Here is a 16,571-nt window from a genome sequence, read left to right on the forward strand (position 1 = left end):
TTATGTAGTAAAAAGAAATTTGAGGATTACATGAAGCACACGACTGAAAAATATAAATATATTGTTGTGAAACAAGATGAGATATTAAGGGATATATTTTTTGTTTTATAAACAATTACATATATAAATGACAACTATTATTATAAATCTTGTGGGTAAATCTGCTTCTGGAAAAAACTTTCATAAATCAAGGTTCTTGTGTAGTACAAATGAGAATATTGTAAATTTACTTAAAAACACCCCGTGATACGCATTGTATCAACAACAACTAGAGCAATAAGACCTGGAGAAGTAAAAGGTGAAGATTATCACTATATTTCAGTGGAGGAACATATGCGATTGAGGAATGAAGGACAAATATTTGAGGAGGTTTCTCTTGGTACAACAAAATATTCACATTGTAAGAGTGAGTTAAGGAAACTAAAATCTGGTGGTGTTGGGATATTAGAAACTAATCCAGAAGGAACGAGACAAATTATTAAATATCTGAGCGGAGTGAAGATTTTATCATTCGGTTTTGATGTTGATGAAGAAACTCAACGCAAACGTATGAAAAGCAGAGATGCAAGTATTAGTGAAGAAGAAATTACAACTCGCATTAATGTTAATAAAGAATTTGATGAAATATTTAAAGAAAAGGATTTATTTGAACACATCTACTTGAATGATGAAGAAAAGGAAAATTTCCCTGTTAATCTTTACAATTCATTAAATGATATTTTACAATAAATAAATGGATACAAAAGAAAGAGCAAGAAGATTTAAGGAACATCAAGAGTTGGTTTCAAAAGTTGTAAAACAACAGGAAGACATAAAGAAGAAACGCAGACAGAAACTAACGGGCGAAGAAGCATTTGAAAGAAAACAAGAGAAATTTTTTAAACCACTTTTAAAAACTTCCCAAGAAAAAATGAAAGATGTTTCCACAGTTCCCACAGTAGAATATACTCCCAGAAAGCTTCAAATGTTAAAAGATTTCAGTCAAATGACGGAGGAAGAATTAGAGCATTTAGGAGAATTAGAATATGATGATGAAGGTTTATTTCAACAACTGGAAGAGATTAATCAACCCCCTGATTATATTGTGAATGCTATTCAAAACAATGAATATTCAGCGGATTCAAAACCAAAGCAGGACTCATTCCAACAGAACAACCAGCAATATTTCATCTTGTTCAAGAAAAGGTATTGATATTTAATGATGAATTAAGGTTCTTAAGTTCTGCTCAACCCCCTGTTAAACTAACTCCGAGATTAATGTTTCTTCTCACAAAATATGGAAGACAAGGTTCAACTGTGAGGGATGAATCAAAGTATATTGATAAACCATTGGAAATGAAAAATAATGATGATAGAGTATATATTGATTTGCTGAACACTCTAAATTATAAGGTTATTCTTTCTGGTAAAAGTAGGAAGAATGAGAAGGAGAAACACATTATTCAGGCTTTAAGTATCCTTGGTTCAGGTATTAGTTTTCTTCCAAATGACCCATCGCAATTAGTTAATAGACTGTTATTGTTGTTAGGCAGTAAGAAGGCTGGAAATAACAATTGTTTTAATGAAGCATCAGCCATTTTAGACCAGTTGATGAACATGAAAATAATTAATAAATCTCAATATAAAGACATTTTATCTCATATTAAATAAGATGAGAAGCACAATCCTGAGTTTTAATTTCACAACAAGCGACCACACATCTTCATTCCCATACCCACTACAACTTGACACAACAAAAGAATATGAGGCATCTTTATTGTCCATGGAAACTTATAATACCTTATTTAATATAACCGAGAAAAATGACAAGTTTAGTTATAATCCGGGAAGTGGATACAAAACGATAACAGTCTCACCCGGAGCATACGAGATTTCTCAAATATCTTCCGAAATTGCTCGTCTTATGAAAGAACAGGGTGATGAACCAAAAAATATTGTTATAAACATTCAAAAACATACTTCAAAATCAACGCATTAAAGTTAAAAATAACTACAAGGTTGATTTCACAATTGATAATTCATTTAGAGAGTTATTGGGTTTCTCCTCAAAAAGATTGAAACTAATGGGACGTTTTACAGTGATAATGTCATTCAAATATCCTCAGGAATAAATTCGGTGTTAATTCACTGTGATTTGATTGATGGTGCTTATAATGATGGAAAAAAACAAATACAATATTTTCATTCAGCGCATACTCAACCCCAATTGGTTATAAATTCAATATGGAACCTAAAAATTTGGTTTATCTACCTGTGTCAGGAAAAACCATACACAGAGTAAATTTTAGGATAACCGACCAAGATAATCGTGTGATTTCTTTTAATGGAGAAGTTATATCCATCAGAATTCACCTACGTGAAGTTTTCCAATAAATAAATACGATGGTTATTGTGAGGAAACACGAGTTGGGAAAATATAAAATAATTACAGGGGATGGGATGTTCCTTTCCCGTACTACAAGGGTGAAGGTATGTATCTTGGTAGAGGATACTATAAACCTAAGAGACAAAGGGGTGTCGGACATCAATTTAGAGGAGATGGGATAATTGATACTCTCATGGGTATTGGTTCAACTATTCTTAAACATAAAGACCTAATTGGTTCAACTGCTTCTGCTGTGGGAAATGTAGCAGGTGCTGTAAAGAGTATAAAAGATGCTCAGAAGGAATCTCATAAATTACAAGCAATAAAAGAAATTAAGAAAGGTAAAACTCAGTTGTCCCCCCAAGAACGACAGAAAATAATTCAAATACTTGGATCAGGGTTTCAAAAGTTTTAACATCTTTTTTCCTAAATAAATACAAGTATGGAAGCAATTGATAGTATCTATGATTTGGATGATACTATTATTATCTCAAACTCCACTAAAAAAGAAGATTACTTCAAGGTAAATGCAATAACTGGAACAGACTGGAATACAAATGGTACAAAAAGTTTTGAAATAAATAATCAACAAACCTATTTGAATCTCTCCGAAAGTTTCTTGTTGTGTAAATTTAAATTCACTAAGGCTGGGAATAACACAAACGCTACACTTGTAAATGATTTCTTCTGGAAAATGTTTGATAGTGTGCGATTGTATATTGGAACACAAGAAGTTGAAGCGGTTGATTATGTCTCTGCTGTATCTGAAATGATGAAATTTACACTCTATACATTCAGTGATAGAATGGGAAAGGGGTCTGTCGAAGGTTTTATTCCTGATATGTCAACGGGAACAAACACAGACCCTGGATATATTCAAAGGAAAGGAATGTATAATGATGATACAAAAGCAGAAAATAGTTTTACTGTGGCAGTTCCTCTTAAAGGTATATTTGGATTTTGTGATTATGATAAAGTTCTGTATGGTCTTAAAATTAGATTTCAACTACAAAGGAATGATAATGAAAATAGATTGCTTTTTGGTGTTGGTAGTGCTTTTGGTGAACAGAATAAATTTGTAATTGAGGAGATGAGTTGGTATATCAGTGAATATACTCCTAATCTTAAAACAGAAGAGATGTTGAATCGAAGACTTAACTCAAAGAAACCACTCAGTGTATCATACCTCAAAAGAAGATGTCAACACGTTAAACTCAATCAAACTACTTACACGTGGAATTTGGGTGTTCTGGAAGGAAAGCCACGATATCTGTGGATGATTTTTAAAAAGCCAGATGGTGATACTGCGACGGATAAGAATAATGCATTGAGTGATAATGCTAAGGTGAAACAACTTCGCGTTTCTCTAGATGGAACATTTTATCCACGAGATAGATTGGAAATTAATTGGGAAAAAAATGATTTTGCTGAAGCATACAAGTCTTACCAAAAGGTGTGTGAAAGTAATGGAAATAAAGAACCTATTTTGGATATGACAGCATTTAAAAGTTTGTATACAATCTATGCGTTTGACCTGAGCGCTCAAAAGGAAACTATAAAGTCTAATCGAGTGGATACTTCCCTATACATTGAAAGAGGTGAGAGTGAAGAAGTTGATACATATTGTTTGCTTTTGGAAGAAACAGAATTGCAGATTAATACAGATAATGGTGTGATGATTAGTATCACATAATTTTTTGTTAAATAAATGAGTGGCAAAGTACCAACTGGGGTATATGTTAATCAAATCAATCTTCATAAACTATCATCTTGTGTTCAAAATCAAAAGCCTTGTACGATTAACGTTAATACAATTCAGAGAAAAGGAGCAGTAAGAATTGATGTTTTGCTCACAAGAGAACAGGTTAAAATCTTGAATGACACTGGCTCACTTAAAATTAAAATGACAAAACCAATGTTGAAAAAATATTCAATAAGAGAGACGAGTGGAGGATTTCTCCCATTTCTAATTCCTTTATTTGCTGGTTTAAGTGCGGTTGGAGCATTGACGGGTGGTATTTCAACAGCGGTGAAAACTGCCAACGAAAGGAAGGCTCAACTCCAGGCTCAAAAAGAATTGGAAAGACATAACAAAGAGTTGGAGAAACAAATTAGTGGAAGTGGTGTAATTGTAGATTTTGCTGAAAAACTTGAAGGTCTGCCTGATAAAGCGAGATTGTTAGTTGGAGATATGCTTTCTTCTATAGCACAAGCAGGTGTAAAATTAACGAAAAGAGGTAATGGATTATATCTTTCTAATAAATAAATGAGCATTGATGAGTGGTTAAAAGAATTTGGAAAGAATACAACATCAAATTTACAACTTGCCAAATATTGTAAGAAATTAAAAATTCATAATGTGGTTATTTGTATGAGATGAATTAACAAATGTGCCGCAACATACAAAGAATATTGTTATGAACTTAGAAGATAATGATGGGAACGGTTCTCATTGGGTTTGTATTTTTAATAGTCAAGACAAATATTATTTTGATAGTTTTGGTCTTCCACCACCTGTTGAAGTCATAAAATTCTTACAGAATGGTGTTTATCAAACATTTCAAGTCCAAGAATTAAATTCCAAGTGTTGTGGTCAATTATGTCTATATGTGTTATTTCAACTCAACAAAAATAAAAAATTTTATGATATTATTTTTAATCTAATATAAATGACTTATGTTGGTAAAGATGGTTCTATCTTTGGTGTATCTCAAGAACTGGATATTGATTTATCAAATTATTATACAAAGGCACAGGCTGAACGACATAAATATAATATAAACAAAAATATTAACATGAAAAATGCTTATAAATTAAAAAATTATCCAAGCCCGACTGACGCGAATGACTTGGTGAGATTAAGCGATTTATCACAATATATATACTTAAATAAAACGGCTGTGTATTCCAAAGATACAGAAGTGTTGATATTATCTCCAGGTCATACAGAATTCACAGTTCGAATTAAAATAAATTTTTATAAAGAAGGGCGTATCGTTTGTATGAGAATAGAACAATGGGGGTATGATATGAATGATTTAGGGTATAATTGGTCATTTAAAATTAACCTTGAAGACCTGGAACAATTAAATCAGTCTCGTAAGGAAGAATATTATGCACTTGGTATCGAGAATGAGTTTTGTGGAGCCACGATTAGTAAACAACAAATAAAAGAATTTAATAAGGGTAAATATAATAATGGTTTTGCCCTTGTTTATCTCATGAAAACAGAAAAAACAGGATTATATATAATAAGTAAGGAAATACAAAATGATTTAACTATGGGAAGATGGGGAGGTGTTTCGTGCCATAATATTATTCTAACATATATTTCTAATACATAAATGACAGCAAGAAGGCTTCAAGAAAATTATCATTTCTGTGTCCAAGCATACCTTCAAGAAAAGGGTATTCGTTATTTTAATAAATATGTTCTACAACATAAGAATGAGGCATTTTCAATAAAAGATTGGCATTATGCTGATGTTGATAAACCTACAACTTTAGATTTAATTAGAATGTTAAATAATGAACAAATTATAAGGTTAAGAAAAGGTAAGGCTCTTTTAGAAATTCAAAATAAATTTTATTGGTTTCCTGTTGTAAAAAAAATTATTTTGGATACAGGAATAACAAGAAATCCTGATGAATATATGTATAATATTCTATGGGGTGTAAACGATTCAAGGATAGTAAGGGATGAGGAAGGAGTTGAAGAAGAGAGGGAAGAGGAGAAAAAGGAGAAGGAGGAGAGGGAGAAGAAAGAGAAGGAGGAAAAAGAGAAGAGAGAGAAGGAGGAAAGAGAGAATAGAGAGAGGGAGGAAAGAGAGAAGAGAGAGAGGGAGAAGAAAGAGAAGGAGGAAAAGGAGAAGAGAGAAGGAGGAAAGAGAGAATAGAGAGAGGGAGGAAAGAGAGAAGAGAGAGAGGGAGAAGAAAGAGAAGGAGGAAAAGGAGAAGAGAGAGAAGGAGGAAAGAGAGAAGAGAGAGAGGGAGGAAAGAGAGAGAATGAATAAATATCAAAATATGGAAACCAGTGAGATTCAAAAAAGATTGGTGGTATTACAGAAAATAACTCAACCCACCGAGGAGGAAAACAAAGAATTGACAAGTCTATTTGCAATACTTTCGACAAGACTATTAGCATCGACAAGATATGGATTTTAATTCAAGTTTTTCATTTTTTTTTTTTTTCTTAAATAAATGGAGGAGAGAGTGAATGCATTTCTAAGGATTCTTTGTTTTAAAAATTAAGATTCAAATGTGCATGTTGGAAACTAAAAAGGTTTTTGCACTCTGCAGGAATTTTTCTCATAAATAAATGAGTTATTGTCTCAAATGTAAAAAGAAAACTAATACTAAAAATATTTCATATATTAAAAGTAAAAATAACAGGGTTATACAAAAAGGTATATGTTCGGTGTGTGGTTCAAAAAAAAATCAATTTATCTCCAAACACAAACTCGGAGGAGATATACAAAAGTTTTTATCAGGAAGTAAATTTACAACTACTGGAATACCAGGGGAATTACATCTTCCAGGGTATTCTTTCTGTGGTCCAGGCACAAACTTGGATAAAAGATTAGATGAGGCAGACAATCCTAAATCCTGGAGTAAACCAATCAATAGAGTTGATGAAGTGTGCATGAGACACGATATTGATTATGGGAATACCACAACGTTGGAAGAAAAGCATGAAGCCGATAGAGAAATGTTGTATAATTTGTCTCTGATACAAAATCCAACCTTGAGAGAAAAAGTTGATAGGTTCATCGTGAAGAAGATGATTAGTGCTAAATTGAAACTTGGACTTGGAAATTCAAAAAACTTATAGGCTCTAATGATGCCATTAAGACTGAAGAGCAATTAGCTGATGAATTACATAAACCAATATTCACAAAGTTTCAGAGAAGGAAAGTTTATTCCAAGGAAGTTGATTATATCTGGTCTGCTGATTTGATTGAACTCAATAATGATAAGGGGTACAAGTATGCTTTAACCGTTATTGATTTGAGGAGTAGATATGCGTGGGTTGTCCCTTTAAAAACAAAACAGGTAATACTCTTATGTTAGCTTTTCAACAGATATTTAATAAAAGTAAGAGAAAACCTAAAAAATTGTGGACTGATGAGGGTAGAGAGTTTTATAACAAGACATTTATGAATTTTCTAAAAAAATAACAGTATTACATTATACAGTACCTTTAATGAAGGGAAGGCAGTTGTTGTTGAACGTTTTAATCGTACCTTAAAAGAGAGACTATATAAAAAATTCACACAACTCGGTTCACAACAATGGTCATCTTTTATTCGGGATATTGTGGATAAGTATAATGACACGATTCACACGTCAACAAATATGAAACCATCAGAAACATTTACAAAATTAAAATATGAAAAAGAGATTAATGTCAGAAAACCTAAGTTCAAAGTTGGTGATATCGTAAGAATATATAGGTGGAAATCTCATTTTGAAAAGGGTTTTACTGAACGATGGACGAAAGAACTTTTTAAAATTGTTGATGTAATAGATACGGTTCCTTGGACTTATAAAATATATGATTTGGAAGGGGAAGAGATTTAGGTTCATTTTATTCACAGGAATTACAAAAGACAAAACTAAGCAGATAATACACCTTTGTGGACACTAGAGGGACAAGTCCGAGGTGTATAACAGTATATAATGTGTGTCAAGGGGGACGTTCTTAGATCTGTGAACCCCAAACACAGAATCCTCAACTGAATAGTCAAGGCTTAATTTTTGTTTGTTGATGTGTATGTGTGTGTGTGTGTGTCCCAACCCTCACATTCAAAATCTCAACCCCAACCCTCACATTCAAAATCTCAACCCCAACTCAATCCTCACCCAACACAATGTCTTTTTCAAAATGAGATTTCCACCTATATATATATATATATATATATATATATATATATATATATATATATATATATATATATATATATATATATATATATATATATATATATATATATATATATATATATATATATATATATATATATATATATATATATATATATATATATATATATATATATTTTACGTTTTTTTTTTTTTCTCTTCTTCCAATTCTGTCTTTTAAGGCTTTCAGGTTTGATAACATAGAAAGAGGGAGTAAGAACTTTCTTGATAGGTTTAAATCCCAAAGAGTGGTAGCATTTCAAGTCTTCAAAATAAACCCAACTTTCCAAGTCTCCAAGGTAGTTATTTAAACCATCAAGGCAGAACTCATTTACTGATTTTTTCAAAATTTGTGAGTCTCCAAGGTAGTTCCCATATTTAGAACCATCTTGGCAGAACCCTTTTCCTGAGTCTCCAAGGTAGTTATTTAAACCATCAAGGCAGAACTCATTTACTGATTTTTCAAAATTTGTGAGTCTCCAAGGTAAAACTTGTATTCTGGCTCATCAACGTATAACTTGTTCAGTGGGTATTGTCTTGATAACTCACAATGAGTACTATTATTGCTGTAAAACTCTTTTTCAGGATTTTGCTGGTCTCCAAGGTATAACTCTTTGGTTGGGTCATCAAGGACGAACTCGTTCTGTGGGTCTTGGTCGCTCATAAGGTCTTCAACCAAGCCAACAATTTCGCCCCAAGTTGTAGCAAAAGCAGTATTTTCATTTCGTATTTCAGACACAATTTCCTGTGAGAGAAAATAATAATGTATTAATTAAGTTATTTAATTATTAAATGAGTATGCTTCAATCAAAGTTTGAAAATAGGAAAATAAAAATCGTACCTCAACAGATAAGAGGTTTGAATCCAGTTCATCAACTTGAAGGTTTAGTTCCATACAAGACAGAGAGTTCCAAGGAACACCAAAGTCATCCCACTCAAGGTCTTGCTCGTTCTGTAGGTCTTGGTCGCTCACAAGGTCTTCAACCAAGTCAACAATTTCGCTCCAAGTTGTAGCAAAAGCAGTATTTTCATTTTGTATTTCAGATACAATTTCCTGTGAGAGAAAATAATAATGTATTAATTAAGTTATTTAATTATTAAATGAGTATGCTTCAATCAAAGTTTGAAAATAGGAAAATAAAAAATCTTACCTCAACAGATAAGAGGTTTGAATCCAGTTCATCAACTTGAAGGTTTAGTTCCATACAAGATAGAGAGTTCCAGGCAAGCACACAGCACACCATTGCCAGCAAAAACAAATGTTTAAAATGGAGCCTGGGCTTGAAGCTTTTATAGAGAAAGACTGGTGGGTGTGGTTTCCTTTGGAAATTCCCTGGGCAAGCCGAGGCAAGCCTTCATTGGGAAATTTTTCAAAACCATAACATCCTGTAATTTTCTAGTGATTTCTTTGTGAGTCAGAGATGAACTGGAAATGATGTAAGAGTGGGCGGGGCTAAGCAAAAGTAGGCGGGGCTTAGGAAAAGTGGGCGTGGCTTAGGAAAAATACCTTCTGAAAAGTGGGCGGAGCTTAGCAAAAGTGGGCGGGGCTTAGGAAAAGTGGGCGTGGCTTAGAAAAAATACCTCATGAAAAGTGGGCGGAGCTTAGCAAAGTGGGCGGGGCTTAAAGAAAAGTGGGCGGGGCTTATTGAATACCTTGTGGAAAGTGGGCGGGGCTTAAAGAAAAGTGGGCGGGGCTTATTGAATACCTTGTGGAAAGTGGGCGGGGCTTAGCAAAAGTGGGCGGGGCTTAACAAAAAATAACCTGTGGCTCAGGAGGTGGTCAAACAAGAGCATTAAGAGAAGTTTATCATTTCGTAATGGCACAAAAGGGGTATCTTCAAAAATATAAAGATTCAAATGTTTTGTTTGTCAATATTTTAGATGGGGATTATTGTGCAAAGAAAATTAAACTATTGAAGGAATTTGAGAATGAACAAATCTTTATAGGTTCAATGAGTGAGCTGTTCAACCCCCAGGTGTTCAATTCAATGAGGTTCAACCTCCAAGTTAAAAGGGGAGACAAATAAATATACCTTGGGATAAAAAGGGGGTTTATTTTTAGGGAAAAAAAAAGGGAATCGCTGAAAATCCCCCATTCATTTACATGGGGAAAAGTGAGCCAGAATAAGTATTCTTACCCTACTAACATAAATGGGAAAAGTTTCCGATTGTCCCCTTCGTTTATCTTCCAAGCCTCACATCCATATAGTTGTACTGATTTGACAAGTGAGTTAAACAATCTTAATTTGGTTTTCAATGTATTTGCTCCATATTTGCTTGAGCTTCTTCCCCTCCTCCTTGTTTGTTTACGATGGCCCCGAAACAGGTGTTGTACTTTACTTCATTTAGATGCTGGTCTCCAATTTGAATTCTGTTGTTACTTTCACTATTTATCCTCAAAACCTCTGTTTTCTTCTTATTTAGTTTGAGTCCGGTTTTTGATGCCAATTGATTCATTTTTGTTACTTTTAGCTTGCATATGTTGGTAGCTTGATGACGAAAAGGCAATGTCGTCAGCAAAGTCCAAGTCCTCGAGTTTGGTTGTAAACGTCTACCTCATCCCAGTGTTGTTACCATCTGTTGTCTTCCTCATTATCCAGCCGACTACTAGTTGAAACATAAAACTGGACATTACATCTTGCTTCACTCTTGTTTTTACCATGAACCACTGATTTTTCAAAGTCCACGAAAGTCACGTATAGGGTTGCCTGCCACTCTGTGACCTGCTCAATTATGTTGTGCAAAATAAATATTTGCTCATCTGTGTTTCTACCTCTTCTGAAGCCTACTTGCTCATCCTTCAACTTGTTATCAACTCCATCTCTAATTCTGTCCATCAGTCACTCTTCTAAATACTGTCGGACACCGTATTCGCGGTTTATAAAATGCGACCTGCTTCGATTTTCGCGGCCCTGTGCTTCATGTATTTGTGGGTTTTGGGTGTATTCACGGTTTTTCTCGGGATTTTTTATTTTCCCTCACTAACTTCACTTTTAATCACTAACCGCCAGGAACCTATCCCCCCTTTTTCCGTTGAAGCAATGCCCCGCTATTCGCGGATTTGCTATTTGCGGCATTTTCCAGGAACGTGTCCCCCGCGAATAGTGGGGTCCGAGAGTACGTTACTTGGGATGGATGTTAAAGCAATTCCTTTCCAATTTCCACATTCTGTAAGATCGCCTTTCTTTGATATTTTAACAAATAACCCCTGCTTCCACACTTTAGGTACTTCCTCGTTGTCCCAAATTGCTCTGAACAAGTTATCAAGCCATTTCACTGTTGTGTGTATATATGTGTGTGTGTGTGTGTGTGTGTGTGTGTGTGTGTGTGTGTGTGTGTGTGTGTGTGTGTGTGTGTGTGTGTGTGTGCGTGTGTGTGTGTGTGTGTGTGTGTGTGTGTGTGTGTGTGTGTGTGTGTGTGTGTGTGTGTGTGTGTGTGTGTGTGTGTCCGCTTTCAATAATTCAGCTGTAATTGCATCCTTGCGTCCATTTTTACCGTTCTTCATCTTCTTTATTGCTGTTCAAATTTCTGTTTTTGATACATGACATGTGTGCTGATTTCTTCGATAACAGGATCACACTCTTCTGCTGTTATAAGATCATCAGGTATTGATTTATTTAAGATTTCTTCAAAATATTCTCTCAACCTTTCTTTCTTGGCTGTTTCTTCTGTTCGTAGATTTCCGGTCTTGTCTTTAACTGCATTCACACTTTTATTTCTTTCATTACTGAGAGTCAACGGAATCATGTGCAGCACTTTCATCCTCCCTTTACCCGCTGCTTATTCAGCTGTCATGGCAAGGTCATCTACCCATTTTCTCTTGTCTCTTCTCTGCTTTTCTTATCATTTTTATCTTTGTTCCTGCATTCTGTTTTCAGGTTCTGTTTGATTCCATTTGACTTTGCTTGTTCCACATTGCTATTAAATCTTCTCACCTCAACTAGCTCCCAAGACTCCTTACTGATGCAAGGTTTTTGACATCTCTTTTTATATAACCAAACACTTCTTTTGCCATTTCATTGAATGCTTTTTTTTCAAAATTCTGCCACTTTCTCTTCACTATGTCCTCCAATTCCTCATAATCTTGTAACGCTTCGTACTTGTTTTTTATCTTTAATGAGAACTGTGTTTTGATAGCTGGTTGTTGCAGTAAGATTGTATAAAATTTCTTTCTGTTCTTCTTGGCCTTTTGCTTTGTCTTTAATTTCATATATATATATATATATATATATATATATATATATATATATATATATATATATATATGTATATATATATATATATATATATATATATATATATATTTAATTATTTTTGTATACACCGTCAAGACTCGTTAAAATGTCGAATTGGATTTTTGTTCACACTAATTGGTGGTCGCTTGCAGTATCTGCATCCCTCGTGACTCAAGTGTCCATTATTATCGATGTCCTATGTTGTTTGCTTGCCATCACATGGTCTATCTGGTTCTTCGTCTTTCCTTCTGGGGAGGTCCATGTTTGCTTATGTATCATTTTACATGGAAAAATGGTTCCAGTTATCATAAGATTATTGAGTCCACAAAATTCGATAAACTTTTTTCCATTTTCATTTCTATCACCCAGCACATGACTTCCAATGACGCTCTCATATCCCTCGTTGCTGTCTCTCACTTTGGGGTTGAGATCACCCATTATCATCAATAAGTCGTGTTTGTGTACCCCATGTATTGTGAGTTAAACATCGATTACATTTTGAGTTAATTATCTGATTATCTCACCCCTTGGATGGGAATTTTTTTTAAAGGGCATCGACGTCATGAATCATGTCGAGTGTCAAAACGACCCTTTGAACCGCCTTGGAGGAGCTCGCCGCTGTAATTAATTCTGTTTTTTTTTTAATGTTTTATAAGGCATTCATTTGTACCATACTTGTGCTGTCGAGTTCAACTTTGCACATGTTTGTTTTTCAAGGTTCTTGTTCTCTTCTGGTGAGTCAACCTTTAGGGCAACCGAAGTTTTGCTTCAAACCCGTTTTGCTTTGAATGCAAATTACATTTGCATCATTTCCATTCACCAAGTACAGACTTCCAGCATATTCTTCTGTCCTCCATTTGTCTCTTCCCTCCCAGTCTAGTGGAAGCAGCGTCCCTCATGGCAAACATCCCACTGCTGCCTTGTCTCGTCCACCCACCCACAACCACGTCATTGCACATCTGCCAACCAGAGGATTGCAAGACCAGGTTGGAATCGGAGCCATGTGAATCAAAACCACCACCACATGTGGTTCATGGCTCCAATGAGAGTTTGCTGGATTGGGTGAACATGCAGTGTCGTCCTGATGATTTGCAGAGCCTGTCACGGAAATGCTTGGACTCTCTGGCAAGGGTGAGATGGTCTTTGTGTCGTTGTTTGTTTTGTTTTGTTTTATTTAAGTTAGTTATTTTTTTTGTTTTATTTAAGTCATTGTTTTATTTATTTAAGTCATTGTTTTATTTATTTAAGTCATTGTTATTATTATTTAAGTCACTATCCCACGCGCTTGAAGTGAAAAGCGGGGTTAAGCAATCGGTTCACTTTGTCTGTCTGTCTGTCTGTCTGTCTGTCTGTCTGTCTGTCTGTCTGTCTGTCTGTCTGTCTGTCTGTCTGTCTGTCTGTCTGACAGACTTCAGTCGATGATCGAGGAGAAACTTAATTTTAATTCAATTTTATATTTCAAACACAAATTGGAAAACGAACCTGCAGTTAAACAGAACTTTGGCTCTGAGCGTGCAAGCGCACGCGCACGCGCACGTCTATGTGCATGCATCTCCTCCATAACTCCAAAACCATGAAACTTTGTGGCCTGAAAGTTTGCATGCATACTGAGGGAACTCCAAGGGAATGCATGAATGAAAATTGGGCGTTTGGGTTAATTTAAACACCCTTTTTGAAGATAATTCACAGGGTGCTCATCATTAAAAAAAAAAAAACATTAAAAGGCCTGACCAAGATGGCAGCGTGGCATCTTTGTCAGCCCACTGTCACCTCACAGGGGTCTTGAGCTGCCATTTTGTTTCAGCCTGCTCAAATATGTTTTGACATTAGAACAGCCCACACCGGTTACTGTATTATTCAGCACTCAAAATTTATTTTTTCACTTTCACTCATATCATCGAATGCCTGATTTTTACATCTATGAATCGCTGTATACATCACTTTTGTATGTGGTATAGTTTTCAAATCAGCAACTTGGAGTGATGGTGTGTGTGTGTGTGTGTGTGTGTGTGTGTGTGTGTGTGTGTGTGTGTGTGTGTGTGTGTGTGTGTGTGTGTGTGTGTGTGTGAAATGTTTGTTTGTGATGCTACTCCTCTGAGCTCCCAAGGTTAATCATGACAACTTGACAGGATCACTTCTTCTTTTTTTTTTACCACGATGCATCTTACTCGGGGTTTTAAACAGTAATTTTCTCACAATTCATAACTTATAAACACATGAGCCATTAACACCACCTGTTGCCATCTCCGAGGGTAGATAACATACATGTATACAATGCTTGATAAAAAGCCCAATTTTTTTTTCCGGACTTCAACCTGGATACCAATATAATTGGTGAGATGGTGAGCTCCGATCATCAAATATGGTATCAGATGTGAAAAATACCTGGAAACTATGTTACAACGATCGGTAATACAGGTGAAAGAGTCACGTGACCTCTCAAAATGCGCGAATCACTAATTAATGATAAATCCGATGGGGCGACTACCTGGATCTACATCATGTTCATTAGCAGAACAAAGAGTGCTAAATGCGCCTGAAGTTGGTTGATAGAACGTGAAGATAGCTGATAATATAAATTGCTATCCGCTGAATTCCACGTAAATAGTTTCCTAATACAGTACACAAAACCGTCAATGTCCATTTAAACATAAAATGCATAATATGGGCTGCCTCTCCCACAAGGAATACAACTACTGCAACAACTTTGTCTGGATGATATAAGGAGAGAGCTTTCGTCCCTTTTTGCATTTAAATATCACCATATTGAATCAGACTATATGCCCGGTGTTGGCTTAATGGTGAGGGTGGTGGACTTGGGATCCCAAAATCCTGAGTTCAAATCCCACTCTGCTGTTGAATTAATACCAGGTGGAGATGACTCTGCCTGTCATCCTTCCGAGGTCGGCAAAATGAGTGCCAGCTTGCTGGTATCCTGTGTCGGAGTGGCGACCAATTCTTGATTATGCCCAATAAGCCAAGGAGACTGCTTAAGCAGCACCAATACGTTGCACAGAGTATGGTCCCAATGGATGGATGGAATCGGACTCTGTGGTGCAATGGCTAGAGCGTCCACTCTGAGTCTGGGAGGTCAGCGGTTTGATTCCAACGCTGACTGAGTTGCATCTCTGCCTGTCTTGATTCTTAGTATTTGTGAGATAGAGAATGGATAGATTCAATAGGTTGGCATCCATAGAGAGGAGGAAACTCCTCCTTAATTGCCAGGTAAGTTCGGAAAGAAGAGCAATGTTATGAAGCTGGTGTTGCCGGAACCCACAGCGCTCTTGTAAGTGATGTCACTTGTGCCAAGTTTAGTGGCTCTGTTTGAAGTCAAATCCGGTGTTATGTCGTGCATTTATCTTCATGTGTGCGTGTGATTTCTGAGGCAGCTCCTCCACGAGCCTTTGACCCTGAAAACAAAAAAAAGAAGTGCCCAAGTTTCCCATATCATCGTGGGGTCTCTACAGTTGGGTTGAATTGTTCAGCAATAAATGTGCATCTGGGACATCGTTCACACCCAAAATTTTACCGAGCCATGGGGTTCCTCCCCCACCTCTTTTCTCATGGGGTACCTTCCAGGAACGTTTGCTTTCAATGAGGGGGATGTGACGGACAAATCTCTCAACTCAGGACAGAGACCTTACGTTGTACCTGTGATGAAAGTTAAATGTTGTACACCAGCTTCGTTTTGATTCAGCACAGAGCTGGTTAAGTCTTGGTTCATTTACAAAATGGTTTCGCGAAGAGTTGACGTGCGTTTCAGTCCACAGCAGAAATATCACAAGTCAGTCCATGTCGGATCCTTTAATTCATTAAATTATTCCCTTTTTGCTTTTGTGTACATTAGTTTATTTGGCCCTCTCATTTTTTAAGCCTCCCCTAATAGGATAGGGGAGGTTTATAGCTGTTGTAGGATTTGTTTCTACAATTACCACCCACAATTTTTAATGGTCCCCAGAATTTTTAGACCCCAAGGAGTTTGTGTCAGGGAAGGATAGATTAGATCTGTGACTTGTTCCAGGTACCATGTAAACCTGTCCTAACCTGTT

At 35.8% G+C, this 16,571-nt stretch overlaps 1 protein-coding gene and 1 long non-coding RNA gene across 7 annotated transcripts in view; one reads left to right on the forward strand and one right to left on the reverse strand.

The window, feature by feature from the left end:
- LOC147009905 (RB1-inducible coiled-coil protein 1-like) overlaps positions 1–16,571 on the forward strand; it is a 118,826-nt gene that overhangs the window by 40,270 nt on the left and 61,985 nt on the right. For all 6 annotated transcript variants that reach the window (XM_085862415.1, XM_085862419.1, XM_085862420.1 and 3 more), the window contains one exon: positions 13,398–13,653. In XM_085862415.1, the coding sequence (XP_085718541.1) occupies positions 13,398–13,653 (256 nt within the window). The remainder of the gene's footprint in view (positions 1–13,397; positions 13,654–16,571) is intronic.
- LOC147009906 (uncharacterized) lies at positions 9,157–10,221 on the reverse strand. The gene is made up of 3 exons (XR_015052937.1): positions 9,994–10,221; positions 9,439–9,940; positions 9,157–9,341 (listed from the first exon to the last, which is right to left on the reverse strand). It is a non-coding gene; the product is annotated as an uncharacterized LOC147009906 (long non-coding RNA).

The sequence above is a fragment of the Eptatretus burgeri genome, chromosome 17, assembly GCF_056783735.1.
Source record: "Eptatretus burgeri isolate ZD-2024b chromosome 17, Ebu_testis_v1, whole genome shotgun sequence".
Lineage (NCBI taxonomy): Eukaryota > Metazoa > Chordata > Myxini > Myxiniformes > Myxinidae > Eptatretus > Eptatretus burgeri.